Here is a 25,902-nt window from a genome sequence, read left to right as displayed (position 1 = left end):
CATCAGGGTATCTCTGTGCATTCAAATTGCCATAGATAAAATGCAATTGACTTCATTGTCCGTAGCGTATGCCTGCCCATACCACAACCCCACCGCCACCATGAGGCACTCTGTTCACGACGTTGACATCAGCAAACTGCTCTCCCACACAACGTCATACACGTGGTCTGCGGTTGTGAGGCCGGTTGGACGTACTGACAAATTCTCTATAAATTACGTTGGAGGAGGTTTATGGTAAAGAAATGAACATTCAATTATCTGGCAACAGCTCTGGTGGAAAAACTTGAGACATCTGTGGCATTGTGCTGTGTGACAAAACTGCACATTTTAGAGTGGCCTTTAATTGTCCCCAGCGCAAAGTGCACCAATGTAATGATTATGCTGTTTAATCAGCTTCTTGATTGGCCACACCTGTCAGGTGGATCGATTATCTTGGCAAAAGATAAATGCTCATTAACAAGGATGTAAACAAATTTGTGCTCAAATTTGGAGAGAAATAAGCTTTTTGTGCATATGGAAAATGTCTGGGATCTTTTATTTCAGCTCATGAAACATAGGACCACCACTATATGTTGCGTTTATATTTTTGTTCAGTGTACAACGTTTTTGAGAAAGATTATTTGAAAAATACAATTTTATTGAGTAAATGTATTAATTTGTTTCTTTTCATTTTGATAACAGATGAAAATGGAATGAATGGAAGGTTATTCATTATTGGGGGAAAAGGGGGGGGGGGCAGGGTGGAGCAGGGCTAGCCTCAGAAGAAAGGACAAACACACATGCCTGCTGCCTGTGCTCTCAGACCGTCTTGAGAGGAAGTTTGAGCCATTTGAGCCATTTCAGAGTCTGGCTGGCTTGGAGAGGAGTGAGTGGGGTGGAGAGTGAGAGGAGAGGAGAGGGGGATGAGAGGACATGGAGGGAGGGGGAGGAGGGACGTGTGTGTGCCCCCCTACTGAGGGAGAGCAACTTGTGCAGAAACAACGATAGAAAGAGAAAGAGACAGAAATAGATAAAGAGGAGGGAGATAAAGAGAATATTTGAAGAGACAGCTACAGTAGCCTGCCAAAATAAATACTAGACTGCCACTACATCAAAACCATGTCCTTAACTCCCTCCTGCAGTCTGTATGTTTCACTATATTTAAGAAATAAGGCCCAGGGAGGTGTGGTATTTGGCCAATATACCACGGCTAAGGGCTGTTCTTATGCATGACACAAGCGGAGTGCCTGGACACAGCCCTTAGCCGCGGTATATTGGCCATATATCACAACCCCCCGAGGTTCCTTACTGCTATTATAAAACTGGTTACCAACGTAATTAGAGCAGTAAAAATACAAGTTTTGTCATAATCGTGGTATACGGTCTGATATACCACGGCTGTCAGCCAATCAGCATTCAGGGCTCAAACCACCCAGTTTATAAATACAGTGCCTTGCGAAAGTATTCGGCCCCCTTGAACTTTGCGACCTTTTGCCACATTTCAGGCTTCAAACATAAAGATATAAAACTGTATTTTGTTGTGAAGAATCAACAACAAGTGGGACACAATCATGAAGTGGAACGACATTTATTGGATATTTCAAACTTCTTTAACAAATCAAAAACTGAAAAATTGGGCGTGCAAAATTATTCAGCCCCCTTAAGTTAATACTTTGTAGCGCCCCCTTTTGCTGCGATTACAGCTGTAAGTCGCTTGGGGTATGTCTCTATCAGTTTTGCACATCGAGAGACTCAGTGAGGTTGGATGGAGAGCATTTGTGAACAGCAGTTTTCAGTTCTTTCCACAGATTCTCGATTGGATTCAGGTCTGGACTTTGACTTGGCCATTCTAACACCTGGATATGTTTATTTTTGAACCATTCCATTGTAGATTTTGCTTTATGTTTTGGATCATTGTCTTGTTGGAAGACAAATCTCCGTCCCAGTCTCAGGTCTTTTGCAGACTCCATCAGGTTTTCTTCCGGAATGGTCCTGTATTTGGCTCCATCCATCTTCCCATCAATTTTAACCATCTTCCCTGTCCCTGCTGAAGAAAAGCAGGCCCAAACCATGATGCTGCCACCACCATGTTTGACAGTGGGGATGGTGTGTTCAGCTGTGTTGCTTTTACGCCAAACATAACGTTTTGCATTGTTGCCAAAAAGTTCAATTTTGGTTTCATCTGACCAGAGCACCTTCTTCCACATGTTTGGTGTGTCTCCCAGGTGGCATGTGGCAAACTTTAAACAACACTTTTTATGGATATCTTTAAGATATGGCTTTCTTCTTGCCACTCTTCCATAAAGGCCAGATTTGTGCAATATACGACTGACTGATTGTTGTCCTATGGACAGAGTCTCCCACCTCTGCTGTAGATCTCTGCAGTTAATCCAGAGTGATCATGGGCCTCTTGGCTGCATCTCTGATCAGTCTTCTCCTTGTATGAGCTGAAAGTTTAGAGGGACGGCCAGGTCTTGGTAGATTTGCAGTGGTCTGATACTCCTTCCATTTCAATATTATCGCTTGCACAGTGCTCCTTGGGATGTTTAAAGCTTGGGAAATATTTTTGTATCCAAATCCGGCTTTAAACTTCTTCACAACAGTATCTCGGACCTGCCTGGTGTGTTCCTTGTTCTTCATGATGCTCTCTGCGCTTTTGACGGACCTCTGAGACTATCACAGTGCAGGTGCATTTATACGGAGACTTGATTACACACAGGTGGATTGTATTTATCATCATTAGTCATTTAGGTCAACATTGGATCATTCAGAGATCCTCACTGAACTTCTGGAGAGAGTTTGCTGCACTGAAAGTAAAGGGGCTGAATAATTTTGCATGCCCAATTTTTCAGTTTTTGAATTGTTAAAAAAGTTTGAAATATCCAATAAATGTCGTTCCACTTCATGATCGTGTCCCACTTGTTGTTGATTCTTCACAAAAAAATACAGTTTTATATCTTTATGTTTGAAGCCTGAAATGTGGCAAAAGGTCGCAAAGTTCAAGGGGGCCGAATACTTTCGCAAGGCACTGTACATTTCTATCCTTGTCAGTTACTCGGTATGTTAAAAACCCAATAGCCAACCCTACAGAGCTCAGGGGCCTCTGTACTCATATACGATACAGTACAGTACAGATCAGTAATAGGGACACCCTGGTACTGTTATGTGTAAGGAGGTTATTTTTGCCATTTATTTCTCTATATCTTCATAACCATCATGACTCAGAACCCTACTCTCCCATCTGGATCAGTGAGTGCGAGTTTCCACACTCGTGTGTGCGTGTGTCTGTGTGTGTGTTTACACATTTGTGTGGATGCATGTTCTCTCACCTTGTCTCTCAGGGCTAGGACCTCTCCCTCCAGGTATCTGTGTTCGTCTCTAGCCTGCTCCAGCTCCACCTCCTTACTCCTCAGCTGATCCTGCAGACTCAGCAGTTGCTGGGAGGAGAGAGAAACACACAGAGAGACAGTTACACAATAGACCACAGCACAGTTAGATAGGGAGACACACAGGGAGACAGTTACACAATAGACCACAACACAGTTAGATAGGGAGACACACAGGGAGACAGTTACACAATAGACCACAACACAGTTAGATAGGGAGACACACAGAGAGACAGTTACACAATAGACCACAACACAGTTAGATAGGGAGACACACAGAGAGACAGTTACACAATAGACCACAACACAGTTAGATAGGGAGACACACAGAGAGACAGTTACACAATAGACCACAACACAGTTAGATAGGGAGAAACACAGAGAGACAGTAACACAATAGACCACAACACAGTTAGATAGGAAGACACACAGAGAGACAGTTACACAATAGACCACAACACAGTTAGATAGGGAGACACACAGAGAGACAGTTACACAATAGACCACAACACAGTTAGATAGGGAGACACACAGAGAGACAGTTACACAATAGACCACAACACAGTTAGATAGGGAGACACACAGAGAGACAGTTACACAATAGACCACAACACAGTTAGATAGGGAGAAACACAGAGAGACAGTAACACAATAGACCACAACACAGTTAGATAGGGAGACACACAGAGAGACAGTTACACAATAGACCACAACACAGTTAGATAGGGAGACACACAGAGAGACAGTTACACAATAGACCACAACACAGTTAGATAGGGAGACACACAGAGAGACAGTTACACAATAGACCACAACACAGTTAGATAGAGAGACAGTTACACAATAGACCACAACACAGTTAGATAGGGAGACAGTTACACAATAGACCACAACACAGTTAGATAGGGAGACAGTTAAACAATAGATCACAACACAGTTAGATAGGGAGACAGTTACACAATGGACCACAACACAGTTAGATAGGGAGACAGTGCTGGGAGGACAACAACAACAGAGAGGGTGATGAACACAGAGGAGACACCAGTAAGCAGGAACAACAGCAGGCAGAGGTCTGACTGTGTTGTGGTCTGTCTGGGTCAGGTTGTAAAGGGAGGGAGTGTGAATGCGGTAGACAGGACAGTCAGAATAAATCCGAGTGATGTGTACTGTAGCTGCACTTCCCCTATTACTCTTTGTTTCTAGGTACCGGTGCTTTAGCCTTTAATGACCTTTTGCTAGTGAAAGCATAGGTACACATACCTGCAGCATGTGATGAGAGTGTTGGCACTGTATTCTATTGATGGTACTGTATATCAATTACTGTTGGTATCAGCACAATCCCAACAGTGGAATCACAGGTGGAATATGATCCAGGTGTAGATGGTGTAATAATGTACCTGATGCATGTTGTGCATGCTCTGCTGTAGCAGGTGTGTGTGTGTGTTGAGGGAGTGTTCGGGGTCGTCGGGGTGGCAGGCCTTGCCCTGCTCCTTCCTCAGCAGTTCCACCTCGTTCCTGTAGGCATCCAGCTGCCAGCGCAGGGAGTCATTCTCCTCCCTCAGAGAGGCCCCAGACTGGCCACACACACCTTTAGAGGAGGAGGGGAGAGAGGGTTAGACACAAGACACACACCTGGAGAGGAGGGGGGAGAGAGGGTTAGACACAAGACACACACATATGTATGCACGCACACACACGCACACACATACACACACAAACTGCAGTGAGTCAACTCTCTACCCAACCTGTGAGGTTCTGAGTCACTGGAAGTGGAGGTTTATATTGTTCTCTCTCCTCCTCCATACATGTAATGTATTCAGGACACATCAAAGGGAGCTGTTCAGAGCGGCTCAGTAAAGCACTGCTGTCCTTTCAACAGACTCCTTCAGCAGGCATTAGAATAGGCTGCAGCTTTGGAGCAGAGCAGTAATAGATTGTGAAGTGTTCTAAATCTGAGCAGCTTGGTCACTGTACCACCACAGCTCATCTAGAACATCCCATCATACCCCAGCTGCTAGATTGTTCTTCCTGCCATTTGACTGGCAGTGTCTAGGGTTCTGGGGCTGTGTGACAGGTCATGAACATCTACCACCAATATATACTGTAGCAGTCTGGTGATTTATGAGCTACACTGGTCTGCCATCATTAAAAGGTACCAGTGCCTAGGGGCTAGCAGCTAGGACACAAGCGCTAGGGCCTAGAACCTAGGAGTAAATTTGGGATTGGGCCTGTGTCTGACCTACCGTTGTCCTCCCTACGTATCTTCTTACAGGGGCTCTCATCCGAGTCATCATCAGACATCTCCATCTCCTCCTCCCGGCGAATCCCCATAATCTCCTCACTGTTGGCGTTCCGCAGCTCCTGTCACATCACAACACAAGGACACCTCAGTGTCTCAGTACTATACACCCAACCAGATGCCTGTCTAAAAATGGTTTCAACCAGACTGCCCTTTTAAGGATGGTTACTAACTTTATATATTGTACCTGTGGACAGAGTATGTGGTAGAAGAGGATCCAGTTACCCCTAGAGACTGAACTATGGTCAAATGAGTCATTCCACCTCAAAAAGCACAAGAACGAGGATTTCGACACCCACCATCTCGCCCAAAGCTCCGAAGCATGGCTTGCTGAAATGACATGGAATGACTCAGTTTTGTTTTCCTTCTGCAATGGTTAAGGTTAGTATTTAGAGGGTAATGTAAACTGATCCTAGTCTGTGCCCATGGGCAGTTTGAATGCTTCCTTTTTTTCACACGCTAAAGACAGAGGAGCATAGAAATCATCTCATTCTCCCAGCTGCTCTGATAACTAGTACTGCCTCAGCTGTGAGGCTGTCTAATACCACCACTGTGAAATCTCTCCTCAAATAAAGTAAATATGCTTAGCAATGACTCAACTAGGGGAGAGAGGGATAGAGTTATGAGAGGAAAAGGAAGAGAGAGAAAGGGAGCGAGGGTTGGAGGGAGAGTTTTGTTATGTGTGACTGTGAGCACAGAAAACCTCAGCTGTAGTACTGAACCAGCCAGATCCTTTTTCTTAGAAACTACAGTACGGCATGAAGACGGAGAAAGCCAATGGTGTTTAGAGACTTATCTGATCTCCTGATTTCTGCCAACTCCTTTATCAGCTCATAATAAAACTGGAATTTCATATTACTGTTATGTTGATACTGACATCAGTAGCTAATGAATTCACAGCCATTTGTCATAGTTAATCCATGACGGTTCAGACTGCAGAGTTCCCTTACTTTAACTACTTGAACACTTACCAAGCATACTACTGAACCGTAACAAAGGATTTCACAATGGTGGCATGCTAGCAAGACTCACTCCGTAATGTTTACTGTTAGTGTCTCTTCTTCCACATCAATGCCTTACCTCTGGTTGCTTTGAGAATAGACATGGCATGATTCTCACTGACTTGACTTAGAGACATGTACAGTATGACCATAGAGGGCTTACAGTATGAAGGGTCATATAAAGTTAAAGAGATTCTCCAGTACTTTTGTATACATTTTAGCCAGTAGTTCTGAAGGTTCGCGCTCACAAGACAAAAGTCGTCCCCTGAAATTGCAGAGATGTGCACCACGTCATTGCTCTCTCTCGCTTTGCTGTGTGTGCATCTTGATAGCTGTCACTTAAATGGCAAGGGGCTGAAGCTCATTGGCTAGAACTCAAATTGCTAGGGGGCTAGCCCAGGTGGGGGGAAATGTAGGGAAAATGGCGCAGCACAGCATCCAGAAAAACAGTCGCTTTCAAACTAGGGGTTCCGTGCCTAATGGAGGTCATTCTAATGATAGATTATGAGTGTATGACCAATACATCGACACATCCAGCCTAAAGCGGGAGGTTTAAAAAATACTTCGTATTCGCCAAAGTTCCTGGTTCCTGTCTTTAACATCTGCCTGGATAATGCTGTCCCTCACAGATAGACACTCTCAAATACCTGGTCATTACTTAATTCTACTTATTACATTAATTCACTTCAATAAATCGGCATGGTCTCCAAATGGCCAAATCAAGACCAAGGTGGTGTAAAATAATCAAGGATTCAGATCTAGGTTTGTGTAATGTTTCTACAACCAAATATATCCCCATTCCATGAGATCAATAGGATGTTTTTTGTTTAGTTGTAATGAAAGTGATAACTAACATAATATGTTTCCCTCCTGTAGAGAATGTTCCAGCATGCTGACTTGTTATAATTCCAATGAATTATTGATCTGTCTTAACTCTGGAAGCCTCTGTTGCCATAGCACCCACTCAAACTTTCTAGGAGGCCTCAGATCTTTAGTTACTGTCATCTGCGCGCGTGTGTGTGTTTCATCAATGTGAGAAAAAAGTATACGAATAGTATTGTAGGAGAGAACACACCGCATACGTAGATCAGAACAACATGGCTGTCTGTCTATCTGTCTGTGTATCTGTGAGGGCACAGCAGTCTGCAACAACGGCAACATGAAACACAGTAGGACTCAATCCTTCTAGAATGTCTGTCTGTCAATCTCTCCTGTCCTGAGGGGTCCAAACATGACAAGGAAGAAGGGGGGTAAGGAGAGAGTACCAACCTCACACTGCTTTCTCCAAATGTCTATGTTCTTGCGCTGCGCTTTAGTAAAATGGTCCCATGCCTTCTGCCTGGAGGCAGCGGTGAACACAGCCGTGATCTGCTCGACTTGGGGTGAACAGGAGAGTCAAGACAAGACTTTATGTAGCACTACTGTACCACCCAGGCACAACACCACAGAGAAGACACTAGGAGCTTCATCGTGCCAGCCTGGGTTAAGGGATCCCATTGCATTTTCCTCTACCACCCACCAACATATTGAGAATCATTGGGTGGGCTGTGATTTAGACACATTGTTTTTGTTGGTTTGTAGGGCCTCCTAGGTTAAATGCTGGCTATAGTGTAACCTGGTGTCTCCTTCACAGTGCTGTACAGTACTTACATCTCATACCTGCTGATTCAGTTCCTTCAGGACTGACAAAGACAACATTCTACAATGGATGGCTTGTTTTGTGATACTAGACAAACTATTGAATTTACATAAAATTAGTATTTTGTCATGAATCATTCATAACTCTTTTGGAAGTGTTGTATTTACTGTAGTCATCACTATTCTCCCCACCAGTAGAAGAATGTTGCCTTTAAAGCTTGGCTCTGTTCTGACTGCATACTGTCAAATTCATCTTCAACAAACAACAGGAACTTTAATAAATAGTGTCATTATTACTACTGGACAAGTGCACAGTGAGCAGGTCAACATTAAAACTACACCCCCTCATCATCCTCTACGTCCACTCTGGTGATTTACTTCCTGTCTCTGGGACTTTGCTTCATGGATTTTCATATTAAACCAACACCAGAGGATTATATAGCTCCTTTTTCTTCTTGGTGTTGAGCATAACAAATAAGACTCTAAATAGTACCGTTCAAACAGCCATAAGCCATTGATCAATCGTGCTGTTGAGTCATTGTCTTTCCAGATGGTATTTCATATCATTTCAATATCAGTCCATAGTGTACATTGACATTGTTTGAGAGTGCCTGCTGGATGAACACTGTACTATGATGCCTACCTGGGAGGTACAGTAGGTAGATCAGCTGGTCCTCTCCTGTAGTAAGCTCCAGACAGACACACAGAGGTTTCCTCAGGACACTGTACTGTACGTACCTCTGTCTGGTCTCTGACTACTGTCACCCTCCCTAACTACAGGCTCATCACTGCACAGCTGTGTAGAAATACTGGTCTTTAGTGCTATGTGAGAGGTACCTGTAGTTCTCTGTGTCTAGGAAGGGTTTAGGTCAATAAAGTGTTACAGGTAGTGCACAGTTTGTCTAGTTAGATGCTTACACTGAGTCAGTATGGCCAGCAGGGAGTTTTTAAACGTCTCCTTGGCTAGCTCCATCTCCTCCTCGTGCTGGGCCTTCTCACTCATCAGTCTCCGGACGTGGCTATTGGCCGACTGGATCATAGAGTAGAAGTGATTAGCCGACCGCCGGTTGACCTCACCACGGTCGATCCATGTGAACAGGACCGCAGTCGCTTCACTGAAGTTATGGTCATCTGGAGGGGGATGATGGGGGAGAAGGAGGGGAGAGGTTTAAGGCTGAGGGTTTCATTTTTACGGCTAGGGGAACGTTTCGACAACATCCGATGGAATTGCAGAACGTGAAATTCAAAATAAATTATTAGAAATATTTAACTTTCATACAACCACAAGTGCAATACACCAAAATACATATGAACTTCTTGTTAATCCAGCCACTGTGTCAGATTTCAAAAAGGCTTTACGGTGAAAGCAAACCATGCTATTATCTGAGGACAGCACCCCATCAAACAAACACATGGCAATCATATTTCAACCCGCCAGGCGCGACACAAAACTCAGAAATAACGATATAATTCATGCCTTACCTTTGAAGATCTTCTTCTGTTGGCACTCCAATATGTCCCATAAACATCACAAATGGTCATTTTGTTCTATTATTTCCGTCGTTATATATCCAAAATGTCAATTTATTTGACGCGTTTGATTCAGAAAAACACCGGTTCCAACTCGCCCAACATGACTACACATTATCTAATAAGTTACCTGTAATCTTGGTACAAACATTTCAAACAACTTTCCTAATCCAACTTTATGTATTTTAAAATGTAAATAATAACTGAAATTTAAGACGGAATAAACTGTATTCAATAGCGGATAAAATGAAAGTGGAGCGAGGGCGAGGTTGTGCGCCCCAAACACAACAGTACACTAGACTCGACACTCAGTCTGAACAGCCATACTTCTTCATTACTCAAAAGAAAAACATCAACCAATTTCTAAAGACTGTTGACATCTAGTGGAAGCCCTAGGAACTGCAACCAGATGCCTCAGAAATCTAGATTCCAATAGAAAAGCAATTGAAAACACAGTCACCTCAACAACAACAAAATTCCTGGATGGTTTGTCCTCAGGGTTTCGCCTGCCAAATAAGTTCTGTTATACTCACAGACATCATTTTAACAGTTTTAGAAACTTTAGCGTGTTTTCTATCCACATATACCAATTATATGCATATCCTAGCTTATAGGCCTGAGTAGCAGGCAGTTTACTTTGGGCACACTTTTCATTCGGATGTGAAAATACCTCCCCCTATCCCAAACAGTTTTTAACAGTGAAGCTGAAAGCCTACAAAAATTAACTTGGGTATTCAAAGAAAGAAATGATATGGCAATACACTTTGAAGAAATTCTACTTATATCTTCCCCTCCGTGCTTCAGTGCACAGGAACTGAACAGCATGGGGAGATTACCTATCAGACTGTTTCATATTTTCTGAGAGCCTGTGGATGAGACCACACAGTCTGTTCTGAACACAAAATGCATTTCTGGGTTTGAAACTGGATTTTGAACGAGCGTAGCCTCTAACTGTCTGTGTCTCGGTGGGCCTTTGTCGAGTGCATTTTTCACATTTGTATAATAATTGAAAAGTGCCACAGAGCCGTGTCCGATTGTACAGCGCAGAGTGAATTAGACATCGTTTAATGAGTTCAATACCCACTGCAACACGACCTGAGAGCACACAGATGCTCGGCTGAAAATACTTTTCACCTCACAGCTCTAGTCCTATTCAGGAGAGGCAGCAGCGTACAATCATGCAGTCATATTATAATGCAGTCACATGAAGGTATTGTGGGCCAGCAAACACTGGCAATAATGAAAGTCTATTTCCCCTTTTCAATGAATAATCAAATAAAAATATCACACAGTGTTTTGCTTGTGTAATATTAATGGAAAGCTTAGAGAAAGTCTCTAGAGTAATAGCCAGTGGTGTAGTGTAGGGTAAACCTTTTTTATTGTGTGCGAGTGTTTATCCACCCTAAAATGTGACACACACAAACACTGACACACACACAAACAAACCCAAACCCACACATACACTGACACACAAACAAACACACACACACACACACACACACACACACACACACACACACACACACACACACACACACACACACACACACACACACACACACACACACACACACACACACACACACACTCTTGCTCGCCCTCTACCTTCCCCTCCTCTTTCTTCCATCTGTCACCACCAGTTAGCCTTCCTCTGCTTCAGCCTCAGTGTGAAGGCTAATAACATTCCTTCATAACAGCAGCTGTATTACAGTTTTTATCAATTGCTAAAACACTAAAACCCATTGGCTGAACAAAGTTCTCAGTTGCCTGGACTCATTTAGCTAATTATGCAGTCTGTTGTCAATACCTTAAACCATTTCACATGATAAAACACAATTTGCAGATCTCAGTTAGACTTTTCAGCAAAACTCTAAACACATTCTCATTCTCAAAACACATTCTGCACTCTAATGCACATGTCATCCATACTGGTAAACACAAGTGGCAACAATCAAATACAAATAGAGAACATATGTCATTGATTGAACACAACCACTCAAAATTGATTTAACCTGTTTGAAATGATGCGACACAACCAATATACGCCAGTTCAGAGAGCAAACAGGTTGTTGAAGGTGGGAAGGAGAAAGTCTGAGAATGGATACTGTAGTACAGTGCATTGTAGGCTGTATACTGTACAATGGATGAATTGTATGGCCCTGAACATTGTGCTATCCATTTATTAACAGTACTGACGGCTCAATAGATTTTGACTGGTTGCAGGTTCATATCAACAAAGAACAAGAATTACAGTATCACAGAGACAAAGGACAAGTTTATGAGATGCAGGGTAAAGTACTGTAAAAATAGGGGTACAAGGAGGAGGAACAACAAAAGACAAAATTGCAAAGAGCAAAGCAGAGTAGTAATTTCTGATCAATTTTGACCTAATATGATAGAACATGTTTTCTTTCATCAAAGGACAATGACATTTTTTTGGGATTAAAAATGTACTTCTCCCTGAGAATTGTATGTTCTGAACAATGTGTTTTATATTTTTCGGTGTATTGTTTACTGACTGCTTGAGAGTGTATATCATTTTGATCACTTTGTTTATGATTTGAGAGCAGTGTTTGATTTTGAACACAGGTAAAACTGTTTTGAGGCGAATGTTTCATTTTGCAAGAGGAGTCAGAGGTTATGTAAATAGTGCTTGAAGATGAGGTATTGTGTTTAATGTTTTCAGGAAATGGAGCAACGTTTCAGAAATTGTGTTTTAGCAATTGAGAAAAACTGTAATTAAGAGAGAGACCGAGTAATGCTCTGTAATATGGTAATGAACATGTTTAAGCTATTTACCCGCCTGAGAATGTAAAAGCATTAACCAGAGGCTGTTTGAATGAATATGATTATGGAGAAACAGAACACTTTCAAACACCACTCTGAACAGAGAGCAGAGGCAGTGGAACAGGGGGACAAGGAGGATAGCACAGAGAGAGAGAGAGAGAGAGAGAGAGAGAGAGAGAGAGATTGTGCACATCGTTACAACATTGTATATATATATAATATGACATTTGTAATGTCTTTATTGTTTTGAAACTTCTGAATGTGTAATGTTTACTGTTCATTTTTATTGTTTATTTCACTTTTGTATATTACCTACCTCACTTGCTTTGGCAATGTTAACACGTTTCCCATGCCAATAAAGCCCCTTGAATTGAATTGAATTGAGAGAGAGAGAGAGAGAGAGAGAGAGAGAGAGAGCGAGAGAGAGAGAGAGACCACAGGTAACTTCCACAAAGCTGTGAACGATCTGAGAGACAAGGCAAGAAGGACATTCTATGCCATCAAAAGGAACATAAAATTCATTTAGGATCTGGCTAAAAATACTTGCATCAGTTATAGAACCCATCACCCTTTATGGTTGTGAGGTCTGGGGTCCGCTCACCAACCAAGAATTCACAAAATGGGAAAAACGCCAAATTGAGACTCTGCATGCGGAATTCTGCAAAAACATCCTCTGTGTACAACATAAAACACCAAATAATTAGGCCGATACCGGCTGAATTAGGCCGATACCCGCTAATTAACAAAATCCAGAAAAGAGCTGTTAAATTCTACAACAAAGCCATCACCTACAGAGGGATGAACCTGGAGAAGAGTCCACCAAGAAAGCTGGTCCTGGGGCTCTGTTCACAAACAAAAACAGACCCCACAGAATCCCAGGTCAGCAACACAATTAGACCCAAACAAATCATGAGAAAACTAAAAGATAATTACTCGACACATTGGAAAGAATTAACAAAAAAACATAGCAAACTAGAATGCTATTTGGCCCCAAAAAGAGAGTACACAGTGGCAGAATACCACTGTGTACTGTGACTGGCCCAAACTTAAGGAAAGCTTTGACTATGTACAGACTCAGTGAGCATAGCCTTACTATTGAGAAAGGCCACCGTAGGCAGACCTGGCTCTCAAGAGAAGACAGGCTATGTGCAAACTGCACACAAAATGAGGTGGAAACTGAGCTGCACTTCCTAACCTCCTGCCAAATGTATGACCATATGAGGGACACATATTTCCCTCAGATTAAACAGATCCACAAAGAATTTGAAAACAAACCCAATTTTGATAAACTCCCATATCTACTGGGTGAAATACCACAGTGTGCCATCACAGCAGCAAGATCTGTGACCTGTTGCCATAAGAAAAGGGAAACCAGGGAAGAACAAACACCATTGTAAATACAACCCATGTTTATGTTTATTTATTTCCCCTTTTGTTCTTTGCCATTTGCATATCGTTACAACATTGTATATATACATAATATGACATTTGTAAAGTCGTTATTCTTTTGGAACTTCTGTGAGTGTAATGTGTACTGTTCATTTTTATTGTTTATTTCACTTTTGTATATTATCTACCTCACTTGCTCTGGCAATGTTAATACATGTTTCCCATGCCAATAAAGCCCCTTGAATTGAATTGAATTGAGAGAGAGAAGGAGAGAGGGGGGAATATTAGCAGGAAAGCACAGAATGGGAAAAGAAATGAACCCCCAGCAACACATTTCCCACCAGCAGAAGACGATGGCTGGGTCTAATTGTGTTGCTGTCCTGGGGCAACTGTGGGGTCTGTTTGTGTTCGTGAACAGAGCCCCAGGACCAGCTTGCTTAGGGGACTCTTCTCCAGGTTCATCTCTCTGTCTCTGTGTCTCTGTCTCTCTCTGTGTCTCTGTGTCTCTCTGTGTCTCTCCCCCCCCCCCAACATGAGGAAGCCTAGGAAAGAGGGAAGATACCTGCCTCTAGTTATTTACGTCTCTCTGTCTGTTCAGGAAAAGAACAGATGATAACACAGCATGTAGCAGTAGCTCTCTGTTCAGGAATGTTCACATGCTGCTATGATGGTTAGTGTAACACAGTAGATGGATGATGAAGGGAAGGGAAGACATGACAGTATTTCTCATGCAGAGAGAGAATGGGTAGTGTGTCTGAGAGAGCTCTAGCAGACAGAGTGAGATCAATAACTCATTTAGATGATAGAAGAAATTAGAAACGAAAAAGGTATTTTTCTAACATAACATGATCGTGTCAGATTTTTTTTCCAATATCAAATCACCATAACATCATGTTCCATTGGTCTGTCTGTACTACACTAAGATATCAATCATGAGAATGTATGTTTGATTGTTTCCATACTGTGAATAAGGACCAGGAATAAATGAAGCATGTCTGAGTATGTAATACAGTGTGCAGCTTGGACCAGTTTACAGATTACACACATTTACACACCACCATGGTCCATCTGCAGCACACACTGAGCGTCAGCTGTGGGATGGGTGGCTGGCTATAAGAGGCACAGAACATCCAGACAACATCAGTACTTCATCAGTACTTTATCATGAAAACCAAACAACCAACCAAACACCACCGCCGAATCTGGGCTCAGAGCGACCATCCTCATTTGTCCTCTCACCTTTCAATCTCTCCGCAAGCAGTCCTGCCTCGTGGTCTGAGAAGTGCATGATGGGAGGTGGCGAGGGCGGTCGGAAGAAGTCTTCGTGGATCTTGCGTCGGTGTCGTTCCTCCCTGGCCAGCAGCCTCTGTTGACATTCCCACTCATACAGGTCGTCTCTGGCCTGAGCAAAGTCCACGTGCATCCTCCCTGAGTCCTTCTTATCTGTACTGGAGCCGATACGCATCCGGTAGCCTGGGGAAACAGGGCATTTAGAGGTCGGGTACACTAAACACAACAATACAGAGACATTCAACACAGGAACACAGACAAACATACTGTGGACAAATGATGTATACAGTCATGTAAACTCATACTCCCACAGTCAGATACACTCAAAGGATACAGTATTACAAATGCTTACATTCTCTACCCCATGTACAACCAGAAAGATCATTAGCAAATCGAAAGGACAAACTCTACATTTTCAACTATTCATAATGCAAAACTATTCATGTAGTCCTCGTCATCAATAGGCACATCTCCAGCCTGCATAGCTACAGTCTATTTCTGCTCCTGTCTTGGTGTAACGGCTTTAAGTGTTGAGCTTCAGGACACAAGGTCACTGTTTTTACTCCTCTACAGTGTTAGTATTGTTAATACATATTCTACTCAAAAGGAATACTATAAACTGCTGCAAATACATAGTGCTGAAACTGCTGACCACTGACCAGAGAGGTAGCGCATCTAATTTGTGTGTTGTGTGTATAGTATAGCATTGGCATAGTATAGTATAGTATATTATGTGTATAGTATTGTATTTGTATAGTATAGTATAGTACTGACCAGAGAGGTAGAGCATCTCATTTGTGTGTTGCGTGTATAGTATAGCATTGGCATAGTATAGTATATTATGTGTATAGTATTTGTATAGTATAGTACAGTATAGTACAGTATAGTATAGTATATTATGTGTATAGTATTGTATTTGTATAGTATAGTATAGTATAGTATCGCATAGTATAGTATAGTATAGTATATTATGTGTATAGTATAGTATAGTATAGTACAGTAGAGTATAATACAGTATAGTACTGACCAGAGAGGTAGAGGGACTTGTCCACCATGAACTCCTCACTGAAGCGGATGTGACAGAAGTTCTTCTTGCTCTTCCTGATGGCGATGATGTCACCACACGGATCAAACACCTCCCTGATGATCTCCTCGCTGGCATTCTCCGGCAGACCACCCACAAACACTGTCTTACACCCTGGGGGGCGCTCCCGTGTTGACGGAGGAGGCAGGTCTGGAACATCATGCATGCTCAGGTCATATCTGATGACAACTCTCAACCAATTTCCATATATCAACCAATTTCTATTCATTGATAACGAAAGGAAGGAAAATCATGCAAGTGTGTGTGTGTGTCTGTGTGTGTGTGCATGGGTGGACGTGTTTAACTATACTTGTGTTTAACCCTACAAGAATAGTAAACAAACAAAAATTTGACCAACGGGACACTTTTCTTAGTACCCACAAGGTCAAATGCTATTTCTAGGGGTTTAGTGTTAGGGTTAGAATTAGGTTTAGGATTAGGAGCTAGGGTTAGGGTACAGGTTAGGTTTAGGGGTTAGGATTTGAATGGGAATGAATTGTGTGTCCCCACATGGTTAGTTGTACAAGACGGTGTGTGTGTGTGTTGGTACGTGTGTGAGTCTTACTGGGGTTCTGGGGGAACAGGGTGCAGCTCTGGCAGTGGATGATCTCCTTGATGATGGGGGGACCAGGGGGAGGAGGGACCAGGCTGATACCTGCCATCATGGGGTTGATAGGAGCTAGGAGACCCAGCCCTGGATCAAAACCCTGGATACAGAGAGAATCTGGAGGAGAGGAGAGGAGGGAGAGAAGAGGAGCAATGAGACCCAGCCCTGGATCAAAACCCTGGATACAGAGAGAATCTGGAGGAGAGAGGGAGGAGAAAAAGAGTTTGTCTGAAGGAGAGGAGCAATGAGACCCAGCTCTGGGCTCTAATTAAAGGCTTGGTTACAGGTACTGTATGGAGGAAACAGAGAGAGAGAGACTTATTAATATCTTCAGAACACAACATGATGAGAATGGGAGAATGAACAAGACAGAAATCTCCAGTGCTGCTCGACTCAGGCCCTATACAGTCACACAGGGTCTGAGAGAGAGAACAGACACTGATCTACCTTAGAGTAGAAACCAATCTGACTGCAGCTGTCACACAAGCCTGTCGCTACTGTGAGGATACAGATAGTCATGGATACAGATATAAAATGTAAGAATGTAGAACTGCAACTTCATATTTATGAAATCATCAATCAAGTCCTCACTGCAGATTTGAGTTTGTCAGCAAAGGTGAGTGTGAAGAGTGTGTGTGTAGGAGGGAGAATGATTCTATGTGATGCTGTCAGAAAGATTCCAGGGCTCAATATGAGTCCCTACACTGCAGTATTTACTATCCTAAGAGGCTGCAAAGCAAAGAATCACTTCTACTGGCTGTGTCTGGCGACGCCTCGAAGAGGAAGTGTCTGGCGAAGCCTCGAAGAGGAAGTGTCTGGCGAAGCCTCGAAGAGGAAGTGTCTGGCGACGCCTCGAAGAGGAAGTGTCTGGCGAAGCCTCGAAGAGGAAGTGTCTGGCGAAGCCTCGAAGAGGAAGTGTCTGGCGAAGCCTCGAAGAGGAAGTGTCTGGCGACGCCTCGAAGAGGAAGTGTCTGGCGACGCCTCGAAGAGGAAGTGTCTGGCGACGCCTCGAAGAGGAAGTGTCTGGCGAAGCCTCGAAGAGGAAGTGTCTGGCGAAGCCTCGAAGAGGAAGTGTCTGGCGTGTCTGGCGTTGCGAAGCCAAGTGTGTTTTATTAAAGAGAAGGAGTTTTTAAGAGGAGCTGCAAATCCTTGAGGTTGTAGAGAGAAGCGAAAGAGGAAATATATCTGGAAGATTATCTCAGATAAATCTGCTGAGTCATGATCAGGAGTAATCTGAGATTGTGTGGATCTGTGGAAAACTCATTGAAATGTTCGCTGTGGTGATCTGAACAGGTAAATGACATGTCTCCTCTCCCACGTTCATCTGTGATGATCTGAACAGGTAAATAACATGTCTCCTCTCCCCACGTTCATCTGTGATGATCTGAACAGGTAAATGACATGTCTCCTCTCCCACGTTCATCTGTGATGATCTGAACAGGTAAATGACATGTCTCCTCTCCCCACGTTCATCTGTGATGATGTGAACAGGTAAATGACATGTCTCCTCTCCCCACGTTCATCTGTGATGATCTGAACAGGTAAATGACATGTCTCCTCTTCCACGTTCATCTGTGATGATCTGAACAGGTAAATGACATGTCTCCTCTCCCCACGTTCATCTGTGATGATCTGAACAGGTAAATGACATGTCTCCTCTCTCCACGTTCATCTGTGACGATCTGAACAGGTAAATGACATGTCTCCTCTCCCACGTTCATCTGTGATGATCTGAACAGGTAAATGACATTCTCCTCTCCCCACGTTCATCTGTGATGATCTGAACAGGTAAATTACATTCTCCTCTCCCCACGTTCATCTGTGATGATCTGAACAGGTAAATGACATGTCTCCTCTCCCACGTTCATCTGTGATGATCTGAACAGGTAAATGACATCATCCACTAAAGCTGTTTCTCTTTTCCTCTCTCTTTGTTCTGGACTTTTCTTTTACCCTCCTGGTGAAAATAATTCAAGGCTGTTAGTTTTCCTCATTGGCCCGGGCCGTGCTCTGTTACGTCTGCCAGGGTAAGAGAGTTCACACTTTGTTTATTTGTCATTGTTTAATTTCTCTCTCTCTCTTTCTTTTCCTCTCCTCCCTCCCTTTGTTCTCTCCCTCTACTCAGCAGGTTTGTGTGTACGGCTGGACGCTGAGTTTGCTGGGCTCTGGATCTCCCCTCAGGAAACAGCTGCTCGTAATTACTGTGAAGGTGAGGCGTCATCCATCACACACACTCCATAACCCCCATTATGTTTCTCCTCCTCTTCTCTTTCCCTTCGCTCTCTCTCCTCCGGTCTCTGAGCTGTCCCCCAGTCTCTCATTCCCTCTCTCTCATTTCAGTTCTCTCTCTCTCTTGGACCTGAGGTCTGTACTCCAGGAGGATATCAGTCTTAATCCGTCTTTTCCTTAGCGCTGGGGAAGGAGGATCCAGTCCAGCTGTCCAGTCGTCCCTGCTGTCTCTCAGCTCATTAAGGAGGAGAAGGACTGTACAGTACTGACCCGATGAAACTACAGTGACGATGGGCTGCTCTCCTTCCTTCCTTCCTTCCTTCCTTCCTTCCTTCCTTCCTTCCTTCCTTCCTTCCCCGAATTAATCCCAGATCTGAGAGGGTTGGATAGGTGAAACCAATCAAATCAACCAGTCAAACTGTGCCTTGACTTTCCAGTCACGTACAGATCTGTGTTCTCCTCAAGAAATACATAACCTATCACACTTAATGCAGTGATCCCCCCCCCCCCCGAGTGAAATAATAGTCTTATATATACGGCTTCATATTACAATAGATTTTCTCCATACAACTCTCAGCTTTCCTGAGTTAAATCCATGTATTCAGTTATTCAGGGCTTACACAAACTCAGCCTCCAAATCTCCTTCCGTGCTCTTCTAATGAACATCACAATGCAGCTCCCACAATGACATCTAAAAGGGCTGCAACATATAGGGACTGAACACAGTGGAACTATCCAAATCCTTAGAGAAAACCGCTTTGCTAATGGATTTCATGAAACAAGTTGAAGTCCAGATAAAATGGTAGAGTACCTGAACATTTGAAGGAGCTTAGTGTTTTTAATAAAAATCCATCAGTGTGGTTACATTTCAACCACAGACTCACTAGGGATCATGACAGAGGCCCAAACTATAGGTACTCAACATGTATAGTATAACACATGATCCATATAATATAAGAGAGGTTCCTTTTGTTATAGTCTTGAATAACATTAGAGAGGACTGAGAACAAAACATACATATTTATTACAACCAGATGTTGGGGACATTTTAAAGCTGAGTGTTTTCCAGCCCTGTTTTCCAGCCCTGTTTTCCAGCCCCAGCCCTCCTTAACTGTTGTAACAGTCTTATTGGTCTGGAAGAACCTCACTCGGCTAGTTCTCGGGGGGGGGGTGGTACATGTGTACCTGTGTGTGTCTGGGGTTGTACATGTGTACCTGTGTGCGTCTGGGGTTGTACATGTGTATCTGTGTATGTCTGGGGTTGTACATGTGTACCTGTGTGTGAGGGGGGGTTGTACATGTGTACCTGTGTGTGTATGGGGTTGTACATGTGTACCTGTATAGGCCAAAACATCATCCAGCAAGAATCTAGTAAGCAAAGTCACCTCGCGAGAAGCTCAGCTAATCATCCTGAAGCTCAGCTAATCATCCTGAAGCTCAGCTAATCATCCTGAAGCTCAGCTAATCATCCTGAAGCTCAGTCATGACGGATTTCTCAGACCTCTCAAGACTATGACCGAAATCTGCTCATGAATTTTTATCAGATGTATTTCTCTCTATCCTCGCTGTCTACGCTGTCAAAATGGTAATTACAACAGGATGCACACACACACACGCTATCACACACCATTAGCATCAGCAGAGAGACAGACACATGTAGTCAGGCCATTAGAAAAGAGACCAGAGAGATTTTCTTTTGTATTGTTCCTATCCTCAGTCAGTCTCTCTGCATGGACTGAACAACGTGTAGTTAATAATGTCCTATCTAGCTGCTGATGGGGGACACAACAATTTGCAGCGCTGGTTTGGCAGAGCATGCTGCATTCTGGATATCCTGCCACAGGGGTATAGGCTAAGGTATCTACCTAGTTCTCGAGTAATCATTGACTGTTCTGCCCTGAGTGGGTGGAGCTGTGGAGGTGATAGAGTAGTAGGATGCCACCATGGAGGCTCTGGATGGAAGGGCCCAGTTCACCTGATGCCTTTACCATCTTCTCAAAAGTTTCAGAACACAGTCCATGGGGACTCTTTCCTTTCTTATGGCCTTGACAATACTTAGAAATTAGAATGAAGAGTTTGTTAGCAGAGGAGAGGGGGATAAGGGAGGAGAGTGAGGACGATGAGAAGGGGTGAGATGGAGGCCTGCCAATGCCCTACCTGAGACCAGCTGCTGCCTGCCGAGGCCCATGGGTACGATGCCCAGGTTGTTCATGGCGGTGGCCCAGGCTCCGTGGTCGTTCACCACATGGTCATGGACACTGAGGTGCTGCTCCGGCCCCAGGCTCCTCATGCTCCTCAGGCTCCCTACACCGTCTGCTGCTGCAGGGGACAGGAGAAACAGGAGGGTTAGGAAGAGGAAGGAAAAGACCAGAGATATAGTTAACATATTAGTGAAGGTGTAGTAGCTAGTGTTATAGTACGTACCGCTGGCCATAGCAGGTCCTGTGTGCTCCTCTCTCTGGGTCTACCTCCCAGAGGTCTGATCAGAACCACAGCTCCCTCAGGCTGCACACCAGACCAGGACAGGACGGAGAGATAAGGAGAAGGATAGTTGGATGGAGGACTCCCAGTTAAAGATAGGATCCCATCTATCCTCTGCTAAACCCTGGGGATGAAAAAGAGAGCAGTTCAGTCAAGCAGCTTAAATCAATGTTTTTCAATCAAACCGTTGCAGCTTAAGATAGCATTAGAACAATGCAATCAGAAAGACATTGTTACTGATGTCCTACTGCCGCCCATACAGAGACAACCATGCACAAATCTTTGCACTGTTGTTATGCGAACTCAGATGGTCTTACACACTCACACACACTGTCACTCCAACACACATACAAAAACACTCACTCCATCATTTGCTCACTCACACATAATATGCACATACATTTATACTGACTCTACACACCCTCTCACATACAAGCTGCTGTTACTCTGTTTATCAAATCTAATGTATTTATAAATCTAATCAAATGTATTTATAAAGCCCTTTTTACATCAGCAGATGTCACAAAGTGCTATACAGACCCAGCCTAAAACCGCAAACAGCAACCAATGCAGATGTAGAAGCACGGTGGCTAGGAAAAACTCCCTTATCATATATTCTGTTGCCTAGTTCCCTTATGTATCTACCTCCATCACTCCAGTATCCCTGCACATGTAAATATGGTACTAGAACTGACTTTAAATACTTCCTGTATATAGTATGCTTACTTACTTACTTACTTAATTGTGTATTTCATATTTCCTTATTTCATGTTTATTTCTAGCAATACATTGTTATTGTTATTGATTATTGCATTGTTGGGTTTTGAGTTTTGCAAGAAAGGCATTTCACTGTACTTGTGCATGAGACATTAAAACTTGAAACATGAAACTCTCACTCACACACACCTCCAAATGAGACCCAGCTGACCAACCACTCAGTTGCCATGACATCACGTTATCCTGCTTTCTGTCAAATGTCTTATGGGGTGTGTCAGAGATGACCTTTAACCCCTAACACTCCCACCTAATTACACCGCCCCCAGACCCCCATAACACTCCCAACAGCCCCAGCCACAGCCATACTGTCATCTTTAAAATCAATGGTTTTGAGTAGGAAAGTCCCATTTCCCTGTGAAATGTGCCAGAATTCTGATTGATCCCTGATTAACACCACGAGGTAATTGAGGAATGTGACCCTCTACAGTAAGTCAATGAACACAGGACTCTATAGAGGATTCTATTCCATCAACATAATTAACCACTAGTTCTTCAAGGAAAGGCTGAATGGCATTCTGTCCACGGTGTGAAAAAGCAGTTGAGATCTTATTCCATATTTCCTGTTACAAAGCTTGTTGTTCTCTGTGTGGTTCCTAGGGGGGCGTAGTTAGCTGCAGTGTGATCTGTATTCCGGTCACGCCTCCACCGTCGTCTCAGACCACCCCGCAGTAATTATCATTATTCAACTCTGACACCAGGAAATGAAGTCAGCCCAGCTACACCATCCAGATGTAATTAAGACACAATCATATGAACAGTTTTTCAATAACAACAGTTGACTTCCTTCAAATAGCTTTGGGATGCGAGGCCCGTTTCTGAAACTTTTCCCCTCAATAGGGTGACAAACAGTTGTCTTTGGAGTCACCTGCTGTATGTCGACACATTACTGTGTTTTCAGGCTGATAGGACCTGCCACTGTTCGCATCACAAGCACATTAAAAACACTGAGCAGCGCTTCGAATAATAATGGCACACAGACACACACAGTGGAAGTAGAATTGCAATCAGGCCTATAAGGGAGGTGGATACATTTCGGGATTGTGAAAACAAGTCATTGTGAGGACAGTCCCACAGCTGTCTTATAATATCTCATAACAGCTTATAACAGCTTGTAACTCCAGTCCTGGTCAGGTCATTATTGTGACTCTGGGATTTTAGCAGCATCAGCCCAGTTCAGAGCCTACTACGCTGAACAGCTCTTTACATAGTAACTGCTATACTGTATACTGTTCCTATTCATAGACAATCATGTATCCAATGGGCCACAGCAGACAACATCTACTCTACTATCACACGGGGGACAAACACTAGGCTAGATTTTATCCTCCACTGTCTGTCTTCCGGCTCTTCTTCTCTCCCTCCCTCTCATTCTTTCTCTTTCTCTCTATCTCTCCAGGTGGTGCCAGCGTGCTGAGTAGTGAGGTAATGTAGCATCACAAACATAAAGACATGCACCCCCCCTCTCTCCTCCCTCTGCTCCTGTTCTCTCTCTCCTCTCCACCTTCTTCACTGCAGCCTGATGGAACATCTTACCCTCCTGACAAGTAACAAGGCTGTTTCTCTTCACCCCTCTGCATCATCCCCCCCTCTCTCTGCCAAACCTCCTCTCTCCTTCCCCCTCTCTCTGTCAAATCTCCTCTCTCCTTCCCCCTCTCTCTGCCAAACCTCCTCTCTCCTTCCCCCTCTCTCTGCCAAACCTCCTCTCTCCTTCCCACTCTCTCTGCCAAACCTCCTCTCTCCTTCCCCCTCTCTCTGCCAAACCTCCTCTCTCCTTCCCCATCTCTCTGCCAAACCTCCTCTCCCCTTCCCCATCTCTCTGCCAAACCTCCTCTCTCCTTCCCCATCTCTCTGCCAAACCTCCTCTCTCCTTCCCGCTCTCTCTGCCAAACCTCCTCTCTCCTTCCCCCTCTCTCTGCCAAACCTCCTCTCTCCTTCCCCCTCTATCTGCCAAACCTCCTCTCTCCTTCCCCATCTCTCTGCCAAACCTCCTCTCTCCTTCCCCCTCTCTCTGCCAAATCTCCTCTCCTCTACCTCTAACCCCCCTTCTCTGTACACTCCTCCACCTCCCCTCTCCATCGCACATGCCTCTTCTTCTGTACACTCTCCCTCATTCCCTGATGCCTTCTCTCCCTCCGATCTTTCATCTTCCTCCTCTCTCTTCTTCCTTCCCTTCTCTCTCATGGTTGTCCGTAGATATCCAACCCCGCCGAGAATTTCTTCTCACTTTCACACAGCATGAAATATTCACAGAACGGGTGTCCTGTTCATTATTCAGGAGCTCACTTGACATCTCTGAATCTTTCACCAGCAGGCGCAGCATCACTCAGACCTGGAACTGCTGGGCACACACACACACACACACACACACACACACACACACACACAAGCTCAGGAAACACAACAATATACACACAATGAACACAAGCATGGAGGGCGGGAGGAAAACATTTCAGGGAGAAGGACGGCTCTCTTCCAAGCTGAATGTAGCATACTACATAGAATTAATCCATTAATTGGGCATGCATCCTAAGTGGTACGCTAGTATGGATAGGATGGACATTCCCTAGGTACATTTTAATAACAGGACAGTGTGGTAGTGGGAGAAAGATCTAAATGTCACACCCTGATCAGTTTCACCTGTCCTTGTGATTGTCTCCACCTCCTCCAGGTGTGGCTTGTTTTCCCCAGTGTATTTATCCCTGTGTTTCCTGTCTCTCTGTGCCAGTTCGTCTTGCATGTTAGTCAAGTCAACCAGCGTGTTTTCCCATTCTCCTTTTGCTATTCTCTTTTTGCTAGTCCTCCTGGTTTTGACCCCTGTCTGACTCTGGACTACTTTCCTGCCTGCCTGAACATCCTGCCTGCCCTGACCTTGATTCTGCCTGCCCTTCGGTACCTTTTGGACTCTGAACTGGTTTTGACCATTTTGCCTGTCCATGACCATTCTTACCTTATTGGATTAATACATATTGTAAGACTCCTAACATCTGCCTCCTGTGTCTGTATCTGGGTCTCGCCTTGTGTCATGATACTAAATGTGCTCCATATACGGTATGTGGCTGGTGCTTATCAGTCCCAAATGTTACGCAGGATGTGCATATCTAAGAATTTAAAAAACTTTCAGAAATCAACATTAGAATTACAAGCTTCTCAATGGTTTCAAACAGATTTGATTCCACAGAAGTGAGAAAGTCCATTATGTGTCCAGCTCAATTCTCTTTGCTATCTTGGGCAGTTCATCAGAAATACAGGAGGACAAAAGATCTCCGTCTCTCACTTCATCTTTCACCATAATCTTTTAGGTCACTTTTACTACCGACTTTAATGTTTCAATATTTTCCTTTTACATTGACACATTTCTTTGAGAAGACATTGGAAAAAGCCCTAATCCATGAGCATGAATGGTTCACTTCAGCCCAAAACTGCAA

The 25,902-nt window shown here is 43.7% G+C and overlaps 1 protein-coding gene across 1 annotated transcript in view; it reads right to left on the bottom strand.

The window, feature by feature from the left end:
• LOC139380227 (ecto-NOX disulfide-thiol exchanger 1-like) overlaps positions 1 to 25,902 on the bottom strand; it is an 83,931-nt gene that overhangs the window by 7,244 nt on the left and 50,785 nt on the right. Inside the window, exons 2-11 of the mRNA XM_071122761.1 lie at positions 21,644 to 21,824; positions 21,377 to 21,538; positions 16,949 to 17,107; positions 16,327 to 16,533; positions 15,249 to 15,482; positions 9,222 to 9,434; positions 7,935 to 8,041; positions 5,609 to 5,726; positions 4,763 to 4,953; positions 3,309 to 3,416 (exon numbers count right to left, since the gene is read on the bottom strand). Of these exons, the coding sequence (XP_070978862.1) occupies positions 3,309 to 3,416; positions 4,763 to 4,953; positions 5,609 to 5,726; positions 7,935 to 8,041; positions 9,222 to 9,434; positions 15,249 to 15,482; positions 16,327 to 16,533; positions 16,949 to 17,107; positions 21,377 to 21,538; positions 21,644 to 21,653 (1,509 nt within the window). The 5' untranslated portion in view covers positions 21,654 to 21,824. The remainder of the gene's footprint in view (positions 1 to 3,308; positions 3,417 to 4,762; positions 4,954 to 5,608; positions 5,727 to 7,934; positions 8,042 to 9,221; positions 9,435 to 15,248; positions 15,483 to 16,326; positions 16,534 to 16,948; positions 17,108 to 21,376; positions 21,539 to 21,643; positions 21,825 to 25,902) is intronic.

Source organism: Oncorhynchus clarkii, chromosome 22 (genome assembly GCF_045791955.1).
Source record: "Oncorhynchus clarkii lewisi isolate Uvic-CL-2024 chromosome 22, UVic_Ocla_1.0, whole genome shotgun sequence".
NCBI classification, from domain to species: domain Eukaryota; kingdom Metazoa; phylum Chordata; class Actinopteri; order Salmoniformes; family Salmonidae; genus Oncorhynchus; species Oncorhynchus clarkii.
Note: the sequence above shows the minus strand (reverse complement) of the source record. Positions and strands in the feature narration are given on the sequence as shown.